This window comes from Oncorhynchus mykiss, chromosome 11 (assembly GCF_057628025.1).
Source record: "Oncorhynchus mykiss isolate SJ-2025 chromosome 11, ASM5762802v1, whole genome shotgun sequence".
Classification (NCBI taxonomy): Eukaryota; Metazoa; Chordata; class Actinopteri; order Salmoniformes; family Salmonidae; genus Oncorhynchus; species Oncorhynchus mykiss.
Genome location: NC_143032.1, coordinates 34,880,001 through 34,899,800, shown reverse-complemented (window position 1 = coordinate 34,899,800; position 19,800 = coordinate 34,880,001). Strand labels below are relative to the sequence as shown.

The following is a 19,800-nucleotide window of genomic DNA, read 5'->3' as shown; positions in this document are numbered from 1 at the left end:
CAGCTAATCAAATGGTTACCCAGACTATTTGTCCCCCCCCCCCCCACCTGTTGTATTCACACGTGACACATAACATTTGATTTTAATTTCACTATATTGATCACTCACGTTTTGCATTCATCAATTGTTAATGTATGTATGTGAATCATGCACATCACCATAGAATGTAGGCCTATGATAGGATATAACCATTTACCATGTTACATTGAAGGAACTGTCCAGTGCTCCATAATTCAGTTACCTATAATGAATCACAATATGAGTGAATGTTATTAGACATACACAAGTTCATTCATTGAAAATTATACTCATTAATCAGTTTTCCACTATATGGTTGGTGCTATGACAACGAAAGGACTTGTCGATACTAATCAAGATGATTGACGCATACCCGCCTCCACAACCCTGGGCCACTGTCTTGTACTTGAAGTGAAGGTCCCCAAAGCATGCAGTCTACTAATTTAATGTTGTCCACATGTCATTGACTACTTGATGGAGTGCACCGCGGCGTGCCATGACCGAGGAAAACTCCAACCCAAAAGCCCAATTAAATTACTTTTTAATTCTTAAAGGAAAGAAGAGGCAAGAAGGAGTGGACGAGGAGGAAGTGGTGGGGTGACTTTATCCACCGGAGAATCCTATGTGACGTTCTTGATTCATCATCTAATATGGGCAGTCCGGGAATATATAAACTCCCGCTCACACCCTTCCCGCCAATGAAGAACCTCACACGAGGAAACCCTCCACCGAAAAACCTCTACAAAGCTACAAAAGTTTACAGTAAGTTTAAGACAGTTGTGTGCCGTCCACAAACCGCTAGACTTTTATATATAAAATGTGAACACTTATTTAGGATAATACATTATTTATTCAGTTATTAGGTAAGAGTAGATAATTCATTGGTAGACATATCTGTATTTTCTAAGATTACGCAATCGTGCGCAATTACGCGTTAAACATACTAATTGAAAAGTTAGGACAAGATGACATTGATACAAGTCTAAAGTCGGGTTCAACCATTTATCTTTACCTTTATGTCGTTTTAAAATAAGACGGTCAACGTGCAGTTCCTTGCTGTCCATCTACAATGATTCCTGAGACTAGAGTGGCGAGCCCGGTGACGGTGAGAGAGTGCGTCCTGGGGACCCGCTGGCTGACGGCTGCGCTCACGGTACTGCTGCTGCTGTCCACGACGGTCACCTGTGTACACAGTACCACAGTGGAGCACGACTATCATATCGTCCACAATGTCGACAATAGAAGTAAGTTGATGCTCGTTTTATTTTCGAATAAAAGTGAATGATTTGTGACTAAATGGATATTACACATGGATTGCACATTTTATTTAATACAATTCAATTTTTGTATGTTAATTAATATAAATAATATTTCAGATTTCTAAACTATTACAAATGGTTTATAAAGGGTGTGGTAAAATGTGTTAATAAACGAATACAATCATAATAAACAAATGTAATACTTTTGAATGGGTAACACATATCACACTGATAACGTGATATGATCTACAATGATTCTAAAAATACATTTAGTTATATCATAATATCATCTAAGGTTTTTAACATTATTGATATGGGGTTTATAAATTAAATAACCCTAAAATCCAATAAATGGACCTCCACAGCCTGATGAAAAGGTGACATCTACTTTCTGGTTATTGTTCATAGTCTACAATAGTATTGTTCATACCAGGTTATTGATCATACCACCTTATTGTTTATACATGCTATTGTTCATACCACTAAATTGTTTACACCACGTTATTGTTCATACCCGGGTTATTGTTCATATCACGTTATTGTTCACATCACGTTAATGTTCATACAATGTTCATACCATGTTATTGTTCATATCACGTTATTGTTCATACCAGGTTATTGTTCATACCACGTTATTGTTCATATCACGTTAATGTTCATACAATGTTATTGTTCATACCATGTTATTGTTCATACCAGGTTATTGTTCATATCACGTTCTTGTTCATATCACGTTAATGTTCATACAATGTTATTGTTCATACCATGTTATTGTTCATACCAGGTTATTGTTCATACCACATCAGAACTCATACCAATACATTGTGTCCTTCACAACATTAACACTAGTTATGGAACAGCAACATGAAGGGTTATTAGGTCTGACTATCAAATGTGACATACTGTTTAGGCATAACGGTACAACTATGTAGGCTACTTTGTGGACAGGCATTTGTGTGTGCTTGTCAGAGAGTTTGAGTGTGTCTGTTTCAGTCTGTCTGTGATTGCGAGCACATGCTTGTATATACTGTGTGTGTATATATATATATATACTGTGTGTGTATAAATACTGTGTGCGGGATGAGTGGAAGCATCAAGTTAAGGTTGAAATATATATATATATATAGCTTCCACTCATCCCGCGTCTTTTCTATGTCAGGTCCAGAGATAGATCCATTGTGGTACGTGGGGCGTGGGGTGAGGCCCATCGGGCGCTTTGGGAAGAGGCAGAGCAGAGGAGGGGGCAGCGGTGGGCTCAGACACCCTGAATATGTGATAAACACCCTGGAGCTTCTCCTCAACACCATCAGGAACCAGGAGAGCCTCGGGAAGACACTGGGAGGGGAGGACGCCGACTGGTTACCGTGACAACACGCTCGCCACCCACCGTCTGTTTGTGAATGTGTATTTTTATTTATTTAATCACGGATTGTCCCTGTTTCTCGGTCTCTTTCTCATTTTCTTTCTTCCTTCCTGTCTTTCTTCTACTCAAGCCTAAGTCTTACTCAAAGGGACCTCTAAACTGGCTGACCCAAAAAACAAGTTGTATTCTGTACATACTGAGAAATGCAATCTATATTGATTAATAAATGAAGATGTCTAACTATGTTTTTGGTAGATTGGTGCTGTTACCGATGATTGTTGAACGAAAAGCAGGACATAATCAAGAGAAATGTAAAGATGCTCAAATTCCAAATTAGCGGGTTCATATATATATATATTTTTTTACCATGAGGTAAATAGGTATGAATATTGCTGAAAAAGGGATTTTCTTCGTAACATAAGATAAGTAATAGGTCATTAACTCACAAAGGTTAGAAATGACAGGAAACTCCAGAGATCATTCAGGTATGCAAACTTTTATTCATTTAGTATTACACTTTTTCTCATTCAGAGCAATTTGGCACATAGAGAATACATTTTTTGCTTCTTTATATTTTTCCCCAACACATGATATGGATTGCAACAAACGATTGCACATGAGTGAATAGTCCATCAAAGCTGTGCATAGTGAACTTCACTGCAGTCATTCCGTCATGATGGCAGCTAGGTTGCACAGTCTCCCACAGACAACACAGAAGGATCTAGTTTATGATTGGGCAATTATATCTTATATGTCATATCCGTTTTTTTTTACACACACACACACACATATATATACATATATATATACATATATATACATATATACATATACATATACATATACATATACATATATATATATATATATATATATATATATAAACAAATTCTGAGGTGAGATCATTTTTTTTTTTTTTACAATATAAAAATACAGGACATTGATAATGATGAACCCCTTGGCTGTGCTTCTCGTGAGAATTTTGTACATCTATTTAACATGCGTTTATACACAACACACCTCCAGGAACAACGACAACATACAGGAACGATCTGCCAAACCTGCAAAAAGCGATCATAGGATGAATATATGGGCCCACCAGTGTTCAAATAGAACCCAATAGAATCAAATATCATAATATCAGGTAAAAACAACAGAAGTCCCAGCAGTCCAGAGGTATGGGAATAAGCTGTTCTCAAAGGACAACTAGATGACACTTTATACTAGTTCTGGTCCAGGGTGTTATGTGTGGCCTGAAAAAAAGGCTGCACATAACACCACGGACCAAAGCAAACGTCATACTATTTTACCTGTCATTACCGAGCAGTAGACACAAACAGAACCCTACGCAACCTTGTATTTCATATCCTCTATATTAATACTTTGACTTTCTCAATATAAAGAGCAAGGCCTGTATTTGTAGATCACAATGAATACAGTTAACATGGACAGGAAAGATCTGATCCTAGACCAGTACTCCTACAATGAGACGCTTGATAGAAACAGGCCGAGCACTCGAGACTCTTTGGAGTTGTGTCACACACTGCATCAACTACTATTTATAGCATCCCCCATTTTATCATGAATATGAATACCCTTATCAACTTTTGAAATCATACGATTTTAGACAATTAATGCAGCCACACATGTCATGTAAAGCACTTTGAAGATGGAAACATGACACGCTTTCAGACATAACTGATGAGAAAAGCTTTCAGAGGGGGAGAAAGCTTACGCCATTTTCCACTCACTTTGTTTTAGTGAAAATGATAACAACCTTGAAAAGTTAAAAATTCAATTTGCTTGTAATAAAATCATGGTTTTCAATAGCATTTTGTCATACAGCCCATTAGGCTTCATTATGTTTACATCTTTACTAGATATTTAACAATTCATTACTGGAGCCATACAGCACAGGTGACAAATCAGAATCTATGCCAAATAAAGGCCACAAAGCTGAAATAAATGAAATATAAAAATAACAAAAACTAACGGCTTAGATGGTGACACTTTCATAGACAGGTGTTTTTAATTGGTAAGAAACACGTGTTGATTTAATTCATTCATGGCTTCTTTGGGTTCATAAATGCTTTACAGATAGGTAGCCTATTTGTGTGACAAATGCTTCATTATTTTGAAAATGCAATTAAATGTAAATGTTTCATTACATTACTAGCAATATAGCAAAACTTTCTCCAAATATGGTAACTAAGCACAAGAGTAATTATGTCATCACAAAATCACCTCCTTCAAAAAAGGTTGAGGTGTGTTCACTTGCTACCTTAATGACAATTCTTAACTGAGGAACAGGAGAGGACACCAGATGTTTTTTCAAGTAATCTCCTTTTCTAAAATTTGAAAAACATCAGACCATATCTTAGTGAATGAGGATTGTTATTTGCGAGTTTCAGGGAAATTATTACTTTTGAGTCTTTACACAGAAATAATAATTAAATGTCAACATTGAACAGGTTCTGCAACTGCTCTACAATTCATCATGACATTTCATCGGTGAGAGAAAGTAAAACAGTAGTATAAAACATGGTTTAGCCTCTTTAGGGACACGTACCACAGAAGTATTTCACGTGTTTTTTTCACATCTTCTTTGTACATTAGTTCAAACACCTACAACACTCTTGCAAACAGTTAGAAAAAAAGACTGACAGGTTTATTTTCTGTACTACAATGACTCTGAAGTGACGTCTTCTTTTGATAGTAAGACAGCGAGTTGTCACGGTGAGGAGTGTTCGTATGCTGATTTTAAGGCAGAGACACGCCGTCTATCAACCCACCACGTTGTGGGTGTCGTGGTGTGGTGGTTACAGTGAGTGAGGCCCGAGGGGAGGGGGGGGGTGGATGGAGTAGGATGGGGAGGCATGGTATGGGGTCATTTTTAGAGGGTGACAGGACGGGGAAGTGCCTGGCTGAGGAGAGCGCTGGTTGGGGTGCACAGGGCAGGTGTTAGTCCCTGTGTAGCCCGAAGCGGACGCTGGATCAAGGCACTGGATTGGAGAGGCCCCGCGGGGGTCCACGGGTCCTGGGGTGCCCTCGAGGGACTTTTTGTGCTGTCTGTATGTCAGTACGGCTGAAGTGCTCTCACCTGCTGCTCGGACTCCTTATCTGGAAGAAGACCAATAAATACATATAGACATATACTTCAGCTGTTCAGGTAAGGAAAGTATTAAATAGTCAAAATGACAAATGAAGCTATTACATAGTATCAACGTAAATGTAGTTTACATTGCATATACACTGAGTGCACCAAACATTAAGAACACAGTCCTAATATTGCGTTGCAACCCCCCCCCCCCCCTTTTGCCGCCAGAACAGCCTCAATTCATCGGGGCATGGACTCCACAAGGTGTCAAAAAGCGTTCCACAGGGATGCTGGCCCATGTTAACTTCAATGCTTCCCACAGTTGTGTCAAGTTGGCTGGATGTCCTTTGGGTGGTGGACCATTCTTGATACACCTGGGAAACTGTTGAGCGTGAACAACCCAGGAGCATTGCAGTTCTTGACACAAACCAGTGTGCCTGGCACCTACTACCATACCCTGTTCAAAGACACCAAAATATTTAGCCTTGCCCAGTCACACTCTGAATGGCACACATACACAATCCATGTCTCAATTGTCTAAAGACAATTGTCTCCTCCTTTAACTAACTTGTGTCCTCCCCTTCATCTACCCTGATTGAAGTGACTTTAACAGGTGACATCAATAAGGGATCATAGCTTTTCACCTGGGTTCACCTGGTCAGTCTATGGAAAGGAAAGAGCAGGTGTCCTTTAAGTTTTTGTTACACTATTTGGTCGTATTTAATCAGAATTGGGCATGAAATTCAGAAGTTCCCCCAGACAGAGAGAGAAACAGTAAAATATGCATCCCTTCCTAAAAGAATACTTACATCAGCTCTAATCTAACGACGATCTTTTTAAAAGACGATCTGTCGATCTCTTTCTGAAATCAACACGACATGACTATGAGACGACTTCTTTGATCTCGCCTCTGTTACGTTGTGCTTTTCTTTGAGACTAAAGCTAAAAAAACACTGACACGGCGAGGCTGCTTGATGGCGCCAAACAGAAACAAAACCACCATTAATAATTAATGAAATAATTATTCAAATGAAAAGGAGTGTGTCCCATTGGCTGATGACTCAGCCGTCCGATTCGTCTCTTATTCTCGGTGCTTCGTCTCTCTTTCCTAATTGAACCTTTCTCTTTCTTCCCTCTCTAGCTGGTGCATTTAGTCTGGCGTCCATTCAATCTAATCCTGTAGCTCCAAATGTGTGATGTTAGCCTTCCAAGTGTGAATACCAGCCCCCCCCCCCATCCAACATCCACACATTAAAAAGGGTCCGTTACTCTGCGGAGCGGACAACATTGTGTTGCCACAGTGATGTGAAACGCAAGATCGATGTAAAACGCACATGAACGCCCTAAGAGGGTGTGTGTGTGTGTGTGTGAGTGTTTTACGACTGTTGAAAGGCAAAAACTTGCTCCTTGAGACAGTGTGATATTACACAGTCTGAAAGATTTGAGATTTTATGAAGTGACAACGTTCATTTTGCGCCCTGGTACTTTTTCAATCAACAAGGGGAGTCAACCCTATAAACTTAATTAAACAAAAGAAGGACATGGAAATGGAGGCATCAATAGATTAAATAGACCTAAACAAATGGTTCAGAAGCAAAACAGGTTCTCTTTGTGAGCATTTCAACAAGTCCGTTACCTTTGGCTGGAGGGGCAGGTAGCTTTCTCCTCTGTTGACGTGACGTGTCGAGGGTTTGAGGCTGCAGAGAAACAGTACATGAGTACAGTGACCATTAGGCTGTGTATGTGTGTAATAATTGTAAGGTGGAAAAATACTACCTTAGGTTTTGGCTTGGGGAACTTGGAGAAACGATTGCAGGCGGTGACGTTCAGTCCAGCTGTTTTTAAAGATAATATCCTCACCTCGATGTCTGATATCTGGAGGGAGAAGATGAAAAATAATTCAGAAAAAGGATATCAGACCTGAAGTAAAACTATATTTGCTGTACATGTGGTGTAGATCAAGGCTCAGGCTAGCAGATCACATCAATTCACTTTGCTACTGAAAGACAATTTAGAAGACACCAGTGGAATACAATTACATATCCTTCACAGTCTATCCAGTCTCCACATTTAAGCCTGCATTCTAACAGGACCATCAGACCCTGGTCGCGTTCCAGGCCGACCACACTGTAGACGTGCCATGTCACCGACTGCACAGTTGGGCATCAAATTGCTCTATCATAACATCTGGTTGGTAGCCTAGGGTGATCTAGTGGTCTAAGACGCAGCGTCCAGGACACATGCCAACCAACTTCCCTTTACCACAAATTAACTTTCAGCACTGTCATCCACTCTCTCTTTTTGATCAATAAATTGTGAAAATACCTTAAACATACTGTATATGACAAAAGATGTGATTGGCTCATATGTCACACCTACCTAGGTGCTGTGAAATCTGACATGCATCTGCAATGTAATCAGCATGGAACACAGCCATTGAAACAACTGGGCGTTTGGATATGAATGGACCCCCTACCTGGAGCTCAGACTGCTGCACCTGGGTGGCGGCAGTGGCCACCTGTTCCTCCAGGAAGGCCAGCTCTCTGTCTGAGGTGCTACTGCTGATGTCCCGGGCCACCTCCTCCAGGTCCCCCAGTGCCCCCTCCAGGCCGTACACCGCCCCCGCAGCCAGGTACACCTGCAGGGACAAGTCACATGTTACAGGAGAACTCAAAGGGCACAGGTTCTGAGCATAACAATGTTGGGATCCCACAGGGCTCTATCCTAGGGCCTGTCTTGTTGAGCCTCTACATTAAATAATACAGGTTGTAGTCACTATATGGTCAAGCTAAGATGGACAAAAGTGGCTCAGATAGTGACCTCAGATGGGCAAGTACACATAGGTTATCTATTCTCTTGATCTAGGGTTACAGCTGAGGTTAGGGTAAGGATTACGTTTTGGGTTTAGAAAGCACTGCACTTTGGTCCTTTCTAGCATGGCCAGATAGTGACAACCACCAACATTCAGATGTATGTACAGTTGAAGTCGGAAGTTTACATACACTTAGGTTGGAGTCATTAAAACTTGTTTTTCAACCACTCCACAAATTTCTTGTTAACAAACTATAGTTTTGGCAAGTCGGTTAGGACATCTACTTTGTGCATGACACAAGTAATTTTCCAACAATTGTTTACAGACAGATTATTTAACTTATAATTCCCTGTATAACAATTCTAGTGGGTCAGAAGTTAACATACACTAAATTGACTTGAAACAGCTTGGAAAATTCCCCAAAATTACGTCTTGGCTTTGGAAGCTTCTGATAGGATAATTGACATAATTTGAGTCAATTGGAGGTGTACCTATGGATGTATTTCAAGGCCTACCTTCAAACTCAGTGAGTCTTTGCTTGACATCATAGGAAAATCAAAAGAAAATCAACCAAGACCTCAGAAAAAACATTGTAGACCTCCAAAAGTCTGCTTCATTCTTGGGCGCAATTTCCAAATGCCTGAAAGTACCACGTTCATCTGTACAAACAACAGTACGCAAGTAGACACCATGCAGCCAGCATACCGCTCAGGAAGGAGACGTGTTCTGTCTCCTAGAGATGAATGTATTTGGTGCGAAAAGTGTAATTTAATCCTAGAATAACTGCAAAGGACCTTGTGAAGATGCTGGAGGAAACAGGTAAAAAATATCTCAAGACATCAGTCATGAAGTTAAAGCTTGGTCGCAAATGGGTCTTTCAAATGGACAATGACTCCAAGCATACTTCCAAAGTTGTGGCAAAATGGCTTAAGGACAACAAAGTCAAGGTATTGGAGTGGCCATCACAAAGCCCTGACCTCAATCCTATAGAAAATGTGTGGACAGTTCTGAAAAAGCGTGTGTGAGCAAGGATGCCTACAAACCTGACTCAGTTACACCAGCTCTGTCAGGAGGAATGGGACAAAATTCACTCAACGTATTGTGGGAAGCTTGTGGAAGGCTACCCGAAATGTTTGACCCAAGTTAAACAATTTAAAGGCAATGCTGCCAAATACTAATTGAGTGTACGTAAACTTCTGGCCCACTGGGAATGTGATGAAATAAAAGCTGAAATAAATAATTCTCTCATCTATTGTTCTGACATTTCACATTCTTAAAATAAAGTGGTGATCGTAAATGACCCAAGACAGGGAATTTTTACAAGGATTAAATGTCAGGAATTGTGAAAAACTGTATTTGGCTAAGGTGTATGTAAACTTCCGACTTCAACTGTAGGCTGTGGTTCTTACGTTTTCCTCCATCTTTGTGAGTTTCTGGTCCAGCTCCCTGGTCTCTAAGCTGCTGGAGAAGGATTCAGACGCGCTCATGCACTCTGAGGGGGTGACGCTATCGCCCCCCGCCTCACCAATCAGCTCCTCGGTAGCGTTGAGCACCTTCAGGACTTCTGTGGTGATACTGCACAGAGATGCGGCCGAGTACTTCTGTTCAACACACACACACACCACATACAAAACAGACATACAACACACACAGAGATACGAGTCATAGGCAAAGATGACTACCATCAGTGAGTAAAAAACATATATGAAACAGTGAAGAGGGTCCGAGTGAGATGTTTACAGCATGGTCCTCAATGACAATGACAGACGAAGTCAGTCAATGACACACACACAGCTTTTACACCTCAACACACACACAGACACGCATCATGACTCACGCTCGACCTGCACGGAGCGATCAGGTGGGAGGAAAAACAGTGTGTGGAAGAAGAGTCTGAGGTTTTGGGTGGAAGAGGAGGAAGGCTGTTGACCTTTTCTATTAGTAGATTCCGCTATATAATAGGTTTAAGTTATAGAGGTCACGCAAGGGTGACAGTGGACCTAACATGAGGCAAACGAAAGTGCAGTCTCGGCTTGAACCTAAACGACATAACAAACCACACTCCAACTGTACAGTACAAACAAGAACAGCACATCTGAAAAGGAGAGAGGGAAGATGGAGAAGGAGGGAGATGGATGTAATTCAATATTGAGTTAATCATTGGCTTGAAGCTTTGATCTGTGGGACTAATGAGTGCATTGATCCACCCGCTTTCTCTCTCTCTAAGACGCGTTAGCCCGGCTAGCGACGTGCACAGGCTTTGAAAGGAAAGGCACAGCGTGGGTGTTAGGGGGTGTTCGTGGGTGGCACTTGAGCCGGAGATGAGACGAGATGAGAGACGGCTCCTTTTGAGCACTCGGCGGTGACTTAGAGAGCAAGGAGTTACGGTGCTGACCGAGTAGGTCGACGGAGAATGGGAGCCGGAGTCTTGGCCATCACCCCCATTACAAAGAGACATCATTACCAACGTGGCTCCCAACACACGGCTCCATTTCCTACAGTGACATTTGTGTTGAGGAAGCACTTTAGACAGTGCATCCACACCCGCATTACCTGAGATACCATGCAGTGTGTGCTTGTGCACTTGCTTATCAGCGAGTGACATTTCCTCCACAAATTGGGCCCATACCTGGTACGGACAAACACACGTGACCGTGCTCCTGCAGGCGTCTCAGCCGATCGTGCCACCTCAAGAGCAAGTTAATGAAGTGACGCAAGCTGGAAACTCACAGCTGAGGAGTAAGTTTCACACGACCCTGTGTGTTCCACTGGGGCTTTATGAACACGCCGCAGATCTATACTTTTGACACTTAGTCGACATCTCAAACAAGTGGAGAGTTGTGCAGATATACTTGTGCAGATATACTTCAGTGTCCTTGTTATTCCAAAAGAGGAAAGGTGACAGCAACTTACACAAATGGCCGCAAAGGCAAAGTTTTTAAATTCATTGTGCTCTTATTCATACAAAATAAATACGTCAGTTTAAAAAAAAAATACAAAAAATAATAATAATAATCATTATATATATATATATATATATATATATATATATATATATATATATATATATATATATATATATATATATATATATATATATATATATAAAAATAAACAAGAGCACCATGATTTTAAAACGTTCCCGTTGCGGTCATTTGTGGAAGACTTTACGGACATGACTTTACCCAGATTAGCACCCCTTCCAGAGAAGCCTTTTAGTAGTGTGTGTGGGATACCATGGTAAATCCATCCATATTTATCTCTTGACATACCGTACCTCAAATGGAGAGCTGTGGTGTCCAGTAGTGGCAAAAGTACTCAATTGTCATACTTCAGTAAAAGTAAAGATACCTTAATAGAAAATGTCTCAAGTAAAAGTGAAAGTCACCCAGTAAAATACTACTAAAATACTAATACTAAATTTCTAAAAGTATCTGGTTTTAAATATACTTAAGTACAGTGGTGGAAAAAGTACTAAATTGTCATATTTGAGTAAAAATAATAAATGAAAGTAAATGCTATACATCAAATTCCTTATATTAAACAAACTAGAATGATTTTCTTGTTTTTGTACATTTACAGACAGACACGGGCACACTCCAAGACTCAGACATCATTTACAGACGCAGCATTTGTGTTCAGTGAGTGCCCGATCAGAGGCAGTAGGGATGACAACACGTTATATTGATAGGTGCGTGAATTGGACCATATTGCTGTCCTGCCTGAGCCTTCGAAATGTAATAAGTACATTTTGGATGTCAGGTAAAAATGCATGGAGTAAAATGTCAATATTTTCTTTACAAATGTAGTGGAGTAAAAGTAAAAGCTGTCAAAAATATCAGAGGTAAAGTACAGATACCCCCACCCCCCAAAAAAATACTTATTAGTACTTTAAAGTATTTATACTTATGTACTTTACACCACTGGTGGTTTCACACCTTTTATGTAACTGCCATTCATACCCCCAGCCTCTGCCCTTTACAAATGTCGAAAATGTATTGAAGGAAGAAGAATAAAAGAGAAAAGCACTAGAAGGGAAACGCGTATATTACCTAATGCAATCGGCTTCGTAGGTCTAAATTGAATCCAGCACCATACGCTTTTCACTCGGTTATTTCACTCCCTCTTTCACTCCCCATCCACCCTTAGTTGCTTTGAATAACATTGAGAAGTGTCCAGAAGTCCCTAAAATAGGCCACATCTAGATAAGAACAAATCGGCGTCACAAATGGTACCCTGTACCCTACATTTAGCGCACTACATAAGGAATAGGGTGCTATTTTGGGACACAAACAACTGAAGTAGAGCAGAGAGAGCGAGCGAGAGAGAAAGAGAGAGAGAGTGACTAATACCATTATGGTCCCTGACAAAACAACCATGTCTCACTTGATGATGTCTTACTTGTGACAGTGTGTGTGAGAGGATTGTAAAAGGAGGAATCATCAGATAGGTGCACGTGTGCATGGCTGAGTGTGTGTTAGTGTGTGCTGTCTACATCCATCACAGTAATTTGATAGTTTTGGTGTTGTATCAGGTGAATGTTAAGTTTGGGACTGTTAGTCTTGACTCATGTTGCATAGAAGGTCTATGCATGTACAGTATGTGTGTGATGTCCTGACCGGGGCCTGTGTTATAGAGACAGTAGATCTCACCTGCTGTAAGAGAGATGAGAGCAATTGTAGCCTCTGCTGTAGTTCCAGACAATTCTGCCCCTCCTGACAGACAAGACAGACACGCATGGACGAACGGACGGACGGACGGAGAGACAGACAGGAGAAAGGGAGAAGGAGAGAGGTGGGACATGGATGGCACAGCAAAATATAGATGAGAAGAGTTGAGAAGAGGTAGGCGAGGAGGGAGAAAGAGGTTAGGGATGAGAAGAAGGTACAGACAGAAGAAAGGCAGGGGAAGTAAAGGAGTGAATGAGAGAAATGAGACATGGGAGTACGATACAGAGACAGTCTAAGATCAGATTGAAAGATAACTAAGGGTAGCCCCCTGCCGTGTTTAGGTGAGGACAAACAGGACAATGATGGTAGGCTAAAGCCATAGATGTACTAGAGAGCTCATCTCCTATCTTTACCCATGGTAAAACAGGCTTTGGGCCAAGTATCCCTATCCTGGTATACATATCTCTAGATTTGGCCCTCTATCCAACTATGGTTAAAGTGAAATATGAAACAATGCGTTCCTGTTCCGCCTCTCTCTGCTCACCTGTCCGTCACACAGCACCCCCTCCTGGACAGATGGGGTAATAGCAAGCGAGGTGGGCATGGATCCAGTCTTTTCATTTTGGTCTTCCACTTGTTCCCCCTTTTTCTCAGTCTTTCTGTCCACCTCTTTTCTCTGTGGTCTCTTACTGAGCCTGTTCTTCTCCACTCTCTTCTCCTCTCTGTCATCTACTTTCAATTCCAAACTCTTTCCTCCTCTCCCCAACCTCCTCTCCTTCACTCTCTCCTCCTCTCTTAATGTCGGCCTTTCCGTTAGTCTCTCTCTCTTTTTCAGTTCCGGCCCTTTCACTGACTCGATTGTCTCCCTCTTCGCCCTATCCTGACTTTTACTCCTCGGTCTGTCTTTCGGTCTCTCACTCTGTCTCTGCCGATCACCTTCTCTCTCATTCTGCCTCAGCTTCTCTTTCGGGCTGTCACTTTCTCGGTCTCTCCCTCCAGGACTTTTGATTGGCTCGTCCTCAGATGAGCTCACTACTTCTTTGCTGTTGGCTCGTCCAACCAGCTGGCTCAGTTTGGAGCGGAGCTCCTGCTCCAGTGTGTCTCCGGAGCCGGGCCCAGTGCTGCTGGTGGACAGGGGGTCAGGGGTCATAGGGTTACGGGGGCTAGGGGCCGCAGAGTTAGGGGCCACAGCGTCCTGGTCTTCGGGCTCGGGGGTCATGGCCTCGGGCACCACATCAGGGGCGGCCATCTCCTTACTCATGCCCCTCTTCAACAGGCCGTTCAGCAGGATACTGTTCTCCTAAGAATGGAGAAAGAAAGAGTGACAGAGACAGAGCGAGAGGGCAGAAGAGAGAGAGAGAGCAAGAGCAAGAAAGAGAGTAATAGGGAGAGAGACCTTAAAGCGTATTTTCTGTCTTTATGAAAAAACATGGCCCTATTCTGCCACACAGTGTTGTGGTAATGTTTCTCAATAGTCTTACGAGGGTTGACCAATAACTTTACACATTTATAACAAGAATGTGGTGGAGTAAAGATGATTGTAAATCTAAAATCTCTGCAGCTGAATCTACTACCGTAAATGAGAAATGAGAACAAGATTGGTGTAGCTGCAACACGCCCCATATCTTCACATTTGAGTAATTTTGAGTAATTTAGCACAGGGTTTTCCTGGGCACGTTTTTTTTTTTGGCCGTAGCACTACACAGCTGATTCAAATAACCAACTTTGATTATTTGAATCAGTTGTGTAGCGCTAGGGCAAAAAACGTGGACCTTAGTGGGGGCCCCAGGACCGAGTTTGGGAAAGCCTGATTTATCAGACACTGTCAGCAGAGTGACTTACTGTCAGTGTGTTCAACTAAGGTAAGACAACCACATATCACAGTCATTGCAAGTTAAACCGTCCTCAAGGCTTTGTTAGTGTCGTCCTCCCACCTGTACAGATTGTGCGTAGAGGGGCTGTGTGTGGGCCTGGTTCCCCGCCGCTTCCCTCTTGCTCTTCCTGCGTCTCCGCGACCTCCTGACCTGGTCGCTCTGCATGCTGTCCTCTGCCTCGCTACTATCCTCAGTCACCTTGGGGTTAAAGTTCACATCCAGCGCCTCCGGGTGGAGCGGGTACGAGGGGAAGTTCTGGTGTTGATGATGATGATACTGAGCCTGCTGGGGATGAAGATGCGAGTCTGAGTTAGGGCCTTTTCTTCCCATTACGTTATGGAAGGGTTTGCGGGGGCGGGCGGAGGGTACCGACGAGGACTCTGAGTCAGAGTTGACGGTCTCCGTGTTGGTGTACTGGCCCGAGGACGGCGAGGTGACCGGGAGGTGGACCGGGGTGTACGTCCACTCCGGGTCGTGTTGGGAGTCCGTGTAGTACGTCTCGTCTGATAGTTTCTGCCGGAACTGGCGGAGCGCGGCCCCCCAGCCCCTCTCGTCGTTCTCCTGATCGGAATCAGAGCCCATCTCGTCGTAGGCCGAGACCACGCCAGACTCTTTCTCCAGGACGCTGAACACCAGCGACTTTCTCTTGGCCAGTAGGCTGGGACGGGAGTGCTGAGAGCTCTGCAGCGCAATCCAGTTCCCGTCAGGGCTCTGCAGCACCGAGGACGCACCTGAACATACAAGCACAAGCAAACATAGCAAAACTTCACGTGTGGGACAAAACACAGCATTCTTCCTGTGAGCTTAACGGTATGGAACTGTCCTGTTTGCATGTAACATACTGTAGTTGACTGTACAAATAAGAGACGAGAAATGAGTGCCATGCCTTTGTGTGTAACAGTATGGACATGTCTCTGGGTTGAGTGTAGAGTGTTGTGTGTCTGACTATCAGGAGGACTGCCATGGACGTGCCTCTGTCTCTAATGTATGTGTGTCTGTGTGTGAGACTGTATGAAGGAGGCCGGGTTTCAGTGTGCGTCTTACTGGAGTTGTCCAGGCGGTCCACACTCTTCCAGCTGGGCAGTGAGGAGGCCCTGGCCGTCTCCTTCTTCAGAGAGGCGTAGTCCTGTACCCCACCCCCCGCCCCCGCCCCCATTAGTGCCTCAGTCACCTTCTCTGGGGAGTCATCACTGGTCAGGGAGAACGCCGACCGCGACCTCTGTACACACGCGCACAAACACGCAAAATACAAAACACATGTTAAATGACATGCTACGCACTTTTAAAAACTACGAGTGCTGACAAGGTGACACAGAACGCCGGGTCTACCAGCCAAGGACAGCTTGACATGGAACTGGCACAGCAGCAGAATTTTCCTCAGGGCAGCAATTTTCCCACGCTTCCGTTCCAGAAACAAACAAACATTTGAGGATTAGGTCGAAAAGATTTGCTTGTTTGGGTGGCTATGTGGATAACGGTGACTACGTGCGGTTATTGACTGATCCAGCTGAACGTGAACTGGTTTGTTTGGTTAGAATCTCAGAAGGTATTCAAAGGAAATGGCAACTCAAGTTTGTGTTCCTCCGGGAGCCTGGTACACCGTAAGACTGACTTTCAGCGTGCGTCCCAACCAAATGGCACCCTATTTGACATAGTGCACTACTTTTGACCCAGAGCCCTTCCATCTGGGACGACGCACCAGTCACATGGATGTGATTCCTATAAAGAGTCAGCAGGGGGCATCAGAGAACTACAATAAGGACAAGAACAGTGGAAGAGGGACTCATCCCTGTTCACACACACACTCCCCCTCAGAGCTCATTCATAGCATGTGTGTGTGTGTGCGTGCGCATGACCGTATGTGTGCACCTGTGTGTTTGTCTGCGCACACTTTTGTATGTGTGTGTGTGTGTGTGTGTGTGTGTGTACAGAGAGCGTTGATAAAGGGAGCCCGTCCCTCTGTGGACCAGGGAGTTGAGGAGAATCCCTGTGTATTCAGCAGCGCTTTGATCATGTGTGAATGCAACAGACTGGGAACGTGGCTTTGATTCCACACTGCTGCGCCTGCCTTACACCCACGGGACGATGACAAATCTCAGCAAGCTCCCTCTGACTACCCCTTTGAAATTCTGCCAGGCGTGTGTGTGTAGAGGTTTCCCAGGTAAGTTACTGTACAGCTCACAGATACAAACCGGTGACAACCCTCAGTGGAAAAGCAATCATGCAAAAATCTGCCAATATAATGGAAACACTTAAGTAAATGAGGGATGCAAAGTATATTAAAAGCATGTGCTTCCACACAGGTGTGGTTCCTGAGTTAATTAAGCAATTAATATCCCATCATTCTTAGGGTCATGCCCCCATAAGATGACAATGCCCCCATCCACAGGGCACAAGTGGTCACTGAATGGCTTGATGAGCATGAAAACGATGTAAACCATGTCTCCATCACCAGATCTCAACACAATTGAGCACGATTGAACTTATGATGGAATTTCTCATGGAAGAATGGTATCGCATCCCTCCAATAGAGTTCCAGACACTTGTAGAATCTATGCCAAGGTGCATTGAAGCTGTTCTGGCTCCTGGTGGGGCAACAGCACTTTATGTTGGCCTTTCATTTATGTTGGCAGCCAGCCCTCAACCCCGTCTGTCCTCATATCTCATCACTAGGGACAGGAGTTTTTCCTGCCCATGTGACCTGACCAGGCCCCAGCTACAGACTATATTTAGGGCCCAGCTTTTCCTGGGTCAGGTCACATGGTCAGGAAAAAGTGTAGTGTAGTATAGTATATTATAGTGGAGCTTACTGTATTGTAGTGTAGTATAGTATAGTATATTATAGTGGAGCTTACTGTATTGTAGTATAGTATAGTGGAGCTTACTGTATTGTAGTGTAGTATAGTATATTATAGTGGAGCTTACTGTATTGTAGTATAGTATATTATATTGGAGCTTACTGTATTGTAGTGTAGTATATTATAGTGGAGCTTACTGTATTGTAGTGTAGTATAGTATATTATATTGGAGCTTATTGTATTGTAGTATAGTATATTATAGTGGAGCTTACTGTATTGTAGTGTAGTATAGTATAGTGGAGCTTACTGTATTGTAGTGTAGTATATTATAGTGGAGCTTACTGTATTGTAGTATAGTATATTATATTGGAGCTTACTGTATTGTAGTATAGTATATTATAGTGGAGCTTACTGTATTGTAGTATATTATAGTGGAGCTTACTGTATTGTAGTGTAGTATAGTATATCATAGTGGAGCTTACTGTATTGTAGTGTAGTATATTATAGTGGAGCTTACTGTATTGTAGTATAGTATATTATAGTGGAGCTTACTGTATTGTAGTGTAGTGCAGTATATTATAGTGGAGCTTAATGTATTGTAGTATAGTATAGTATACTATAGTGGAGCTTACTGTATTGTAGTATAGTATAGTATATTATAGTGGAGTTTACTGTATTGTAGTGTAGTGCAGTATATTATAGTGGAGCTTAATGTATTGTAGTGTAGTGCAGTATATTATAGTGGAGCTTAATGTATTGTAGTGTAGTGCAGTATATTATAGTGGAGCTTACTGTATTGTAGTATAGTATAGTATATTATAGTGGAGCTTACTGTATTGTAGTGTAGTATAGTATAGTGGAGCTTACTGTATTGTAGTATAGTATATTATAGTGGAGCTTACTGTATTGTAGTGTAGTGCAGTATATTATAGTGGAGCTTAATGTATTGTAGTATAGTATATTATAGTGGAGCTTACTGTATTGTAGTATAGTATAGTATATTATAGTGGAGTTTACTGTATTGTAGTGTAGTGCAGTATATTATAGTGGAGCTTAATGTAGTGTAGTGCAGTATATTATAGTGGAGCTTACTGTATTGTAGTGTAGTGCAGTATATTATAGTGGAGCTTAATGTATTGTAGTGTAGTATATTATAGTGGAGCTTACTGTATTGTAGTGTAGTATATTATAGTGGAGCTTACTGTATTGTAGTATAGTGCAGTATAGTATAGTGGAGCTTAATGTATTGTAGTGTAACATAGTATATTATAGTGGAGCTTAATGTATTGTAGTATAGTATATTATAGTGGAGCTTACTGTATTGTAGTGTAGTATATTATAGTGGAGCTTACTGTATTGTAGTATAGTGCAGTATAGTATAGTGGAGCTTAATGTATTGTAGTGTAACATAGTATATTATAGTGGAGCTTACTGTATTGTAGTATAGTGCAGTATAGTATAGTGGAGCTTAATGTATTGTAGTGTAACATAGTATATTATATTGGAGCTTAATGTATTGTAGTGTAGTGCAGTATATTATAGTGGAGCTTACTGTATTGTAGTATAGTATAGTATATTATAGTGGAGCTTAATGTATTGTAGTGTAGAATATTATAGTGGAGCTTACTGTATTGTAGTATAGTATAGTATATTATAGTGGAGCTTACTGTATTGTAGTGTAGTGCAGTATAGTATAGTGGAGCTTAATGTATTGTAGTGTAACATAGTATATTATAGTGGAGCTTAATGTATTGTAGTGTAGTGCAGTATATTATAGTGGAGCTTAATGTATTGTAGTGTAGTATATTATAGTGGAGCTTAATGTATTGTAGTGTAGTGCAGTATATTATAGTGGAGCTTAATGTATTGTAGTGTAGTATAGTATATTATAGTGGAGCTTACTGTATTG

The 19,800-nt window shown here is 41.9% G+C and overlaps 2 protein-coding genes across 4 annotated transcripts in view; one reads left to right on the top strand and one right to left on the bottom strand.

Moving 5' to 3' along the window:
* Nucleotides 1–397: 397 nt before the first annotated feature.
* LOC149979555 (uncharacterized) lies at nt 398–2,878 on the top strand. The gene is made up of 3 exons (XM_090189114.1): nt 398–780; nt 1,053–1,262; nt 2,437–2,878. Exons 1-3 carry the CDS (start codon nt 669–671, stop codon nt 2,643–2,645), a joined length of 531 nt encoding a protein of 176 aa, XP_090045240.1. The 5' UTR covers nt 398–668; the 3' UTR covers nt 2,646–2,878.
* A 242-nt stretch (nt 2,879–3,120) lies between these two features.
* Nucleotides 3,121–19,800, bottom strand: part of LOC110535611 (rab effector MyRIP) — a 153,383-nt gene continuing 136,703 nt past the window's right edge. For 2 of the 3 annotated variants that reach the window (XM_036935342.2, XM_090189945.1), the window contains 9 exons: nt 16,138–16,312; nt 15,154–15,824; nt 13,764–14,519; nt 13,202–13,264; nt 9,959–10,150; nt 8,214–8,375; nt 7,514–7,612; nt 7,374–7,434; nt 3,121–5,760 (listed from right to left, as the gene is read on the bottom strand). In XM_036935342.2, the coding sequence (XP_036791237.2) occupies nt 5,717–5,760; nt 7,374–7,434; nt 7,514–7,612; nt 8,214–8,375; nt 9,959–10,150; nt 13,202–13,264; nt 13,764–14,519; nt 15,154–15,824; nt 16,138–16,312 (2,223 nt within the window). In that variant the 3' untranslated portion in view covers nt 3,121–5,716. The remainder of the gene's footprint in view (nt 5,761–7,373; nt 7,435–7,513; nt 7,613–8,213; nt 8,376–9,958; nt 10,151–13,201; nt 13,265–13,763; nt 14,520–15,153; nt 15,825–16,137; nt 16,313–19,800) is intronic. The other variant, XM_036935343.2, reaches the window with a different exon arrangement.

Bases quoted from the DNA above. Each gene is read 5' to 3' on its own strand.
- LOC149979555 (XM_090189114.1), top strand. From the start codon at position 669: ATGGGCAGTCCGGGAATATATAAACTCCCGCTCACACCCTTCCCGCCA. The intron at 781-1,052 runs GTAAGTTTAAGA...TTTTAAAATAAG, and splicing joins CAAAGCTACAAAAGTTTACA to ACGGTCAACGTGCAGTTCCT. The intron at 1,263-2,436 runs GTAAGTTGATGC...TTTCTATGTCAG, and splicing joins CCACAATGTCGACAATAGAA to GTCCAGAGATAGATCCATTG.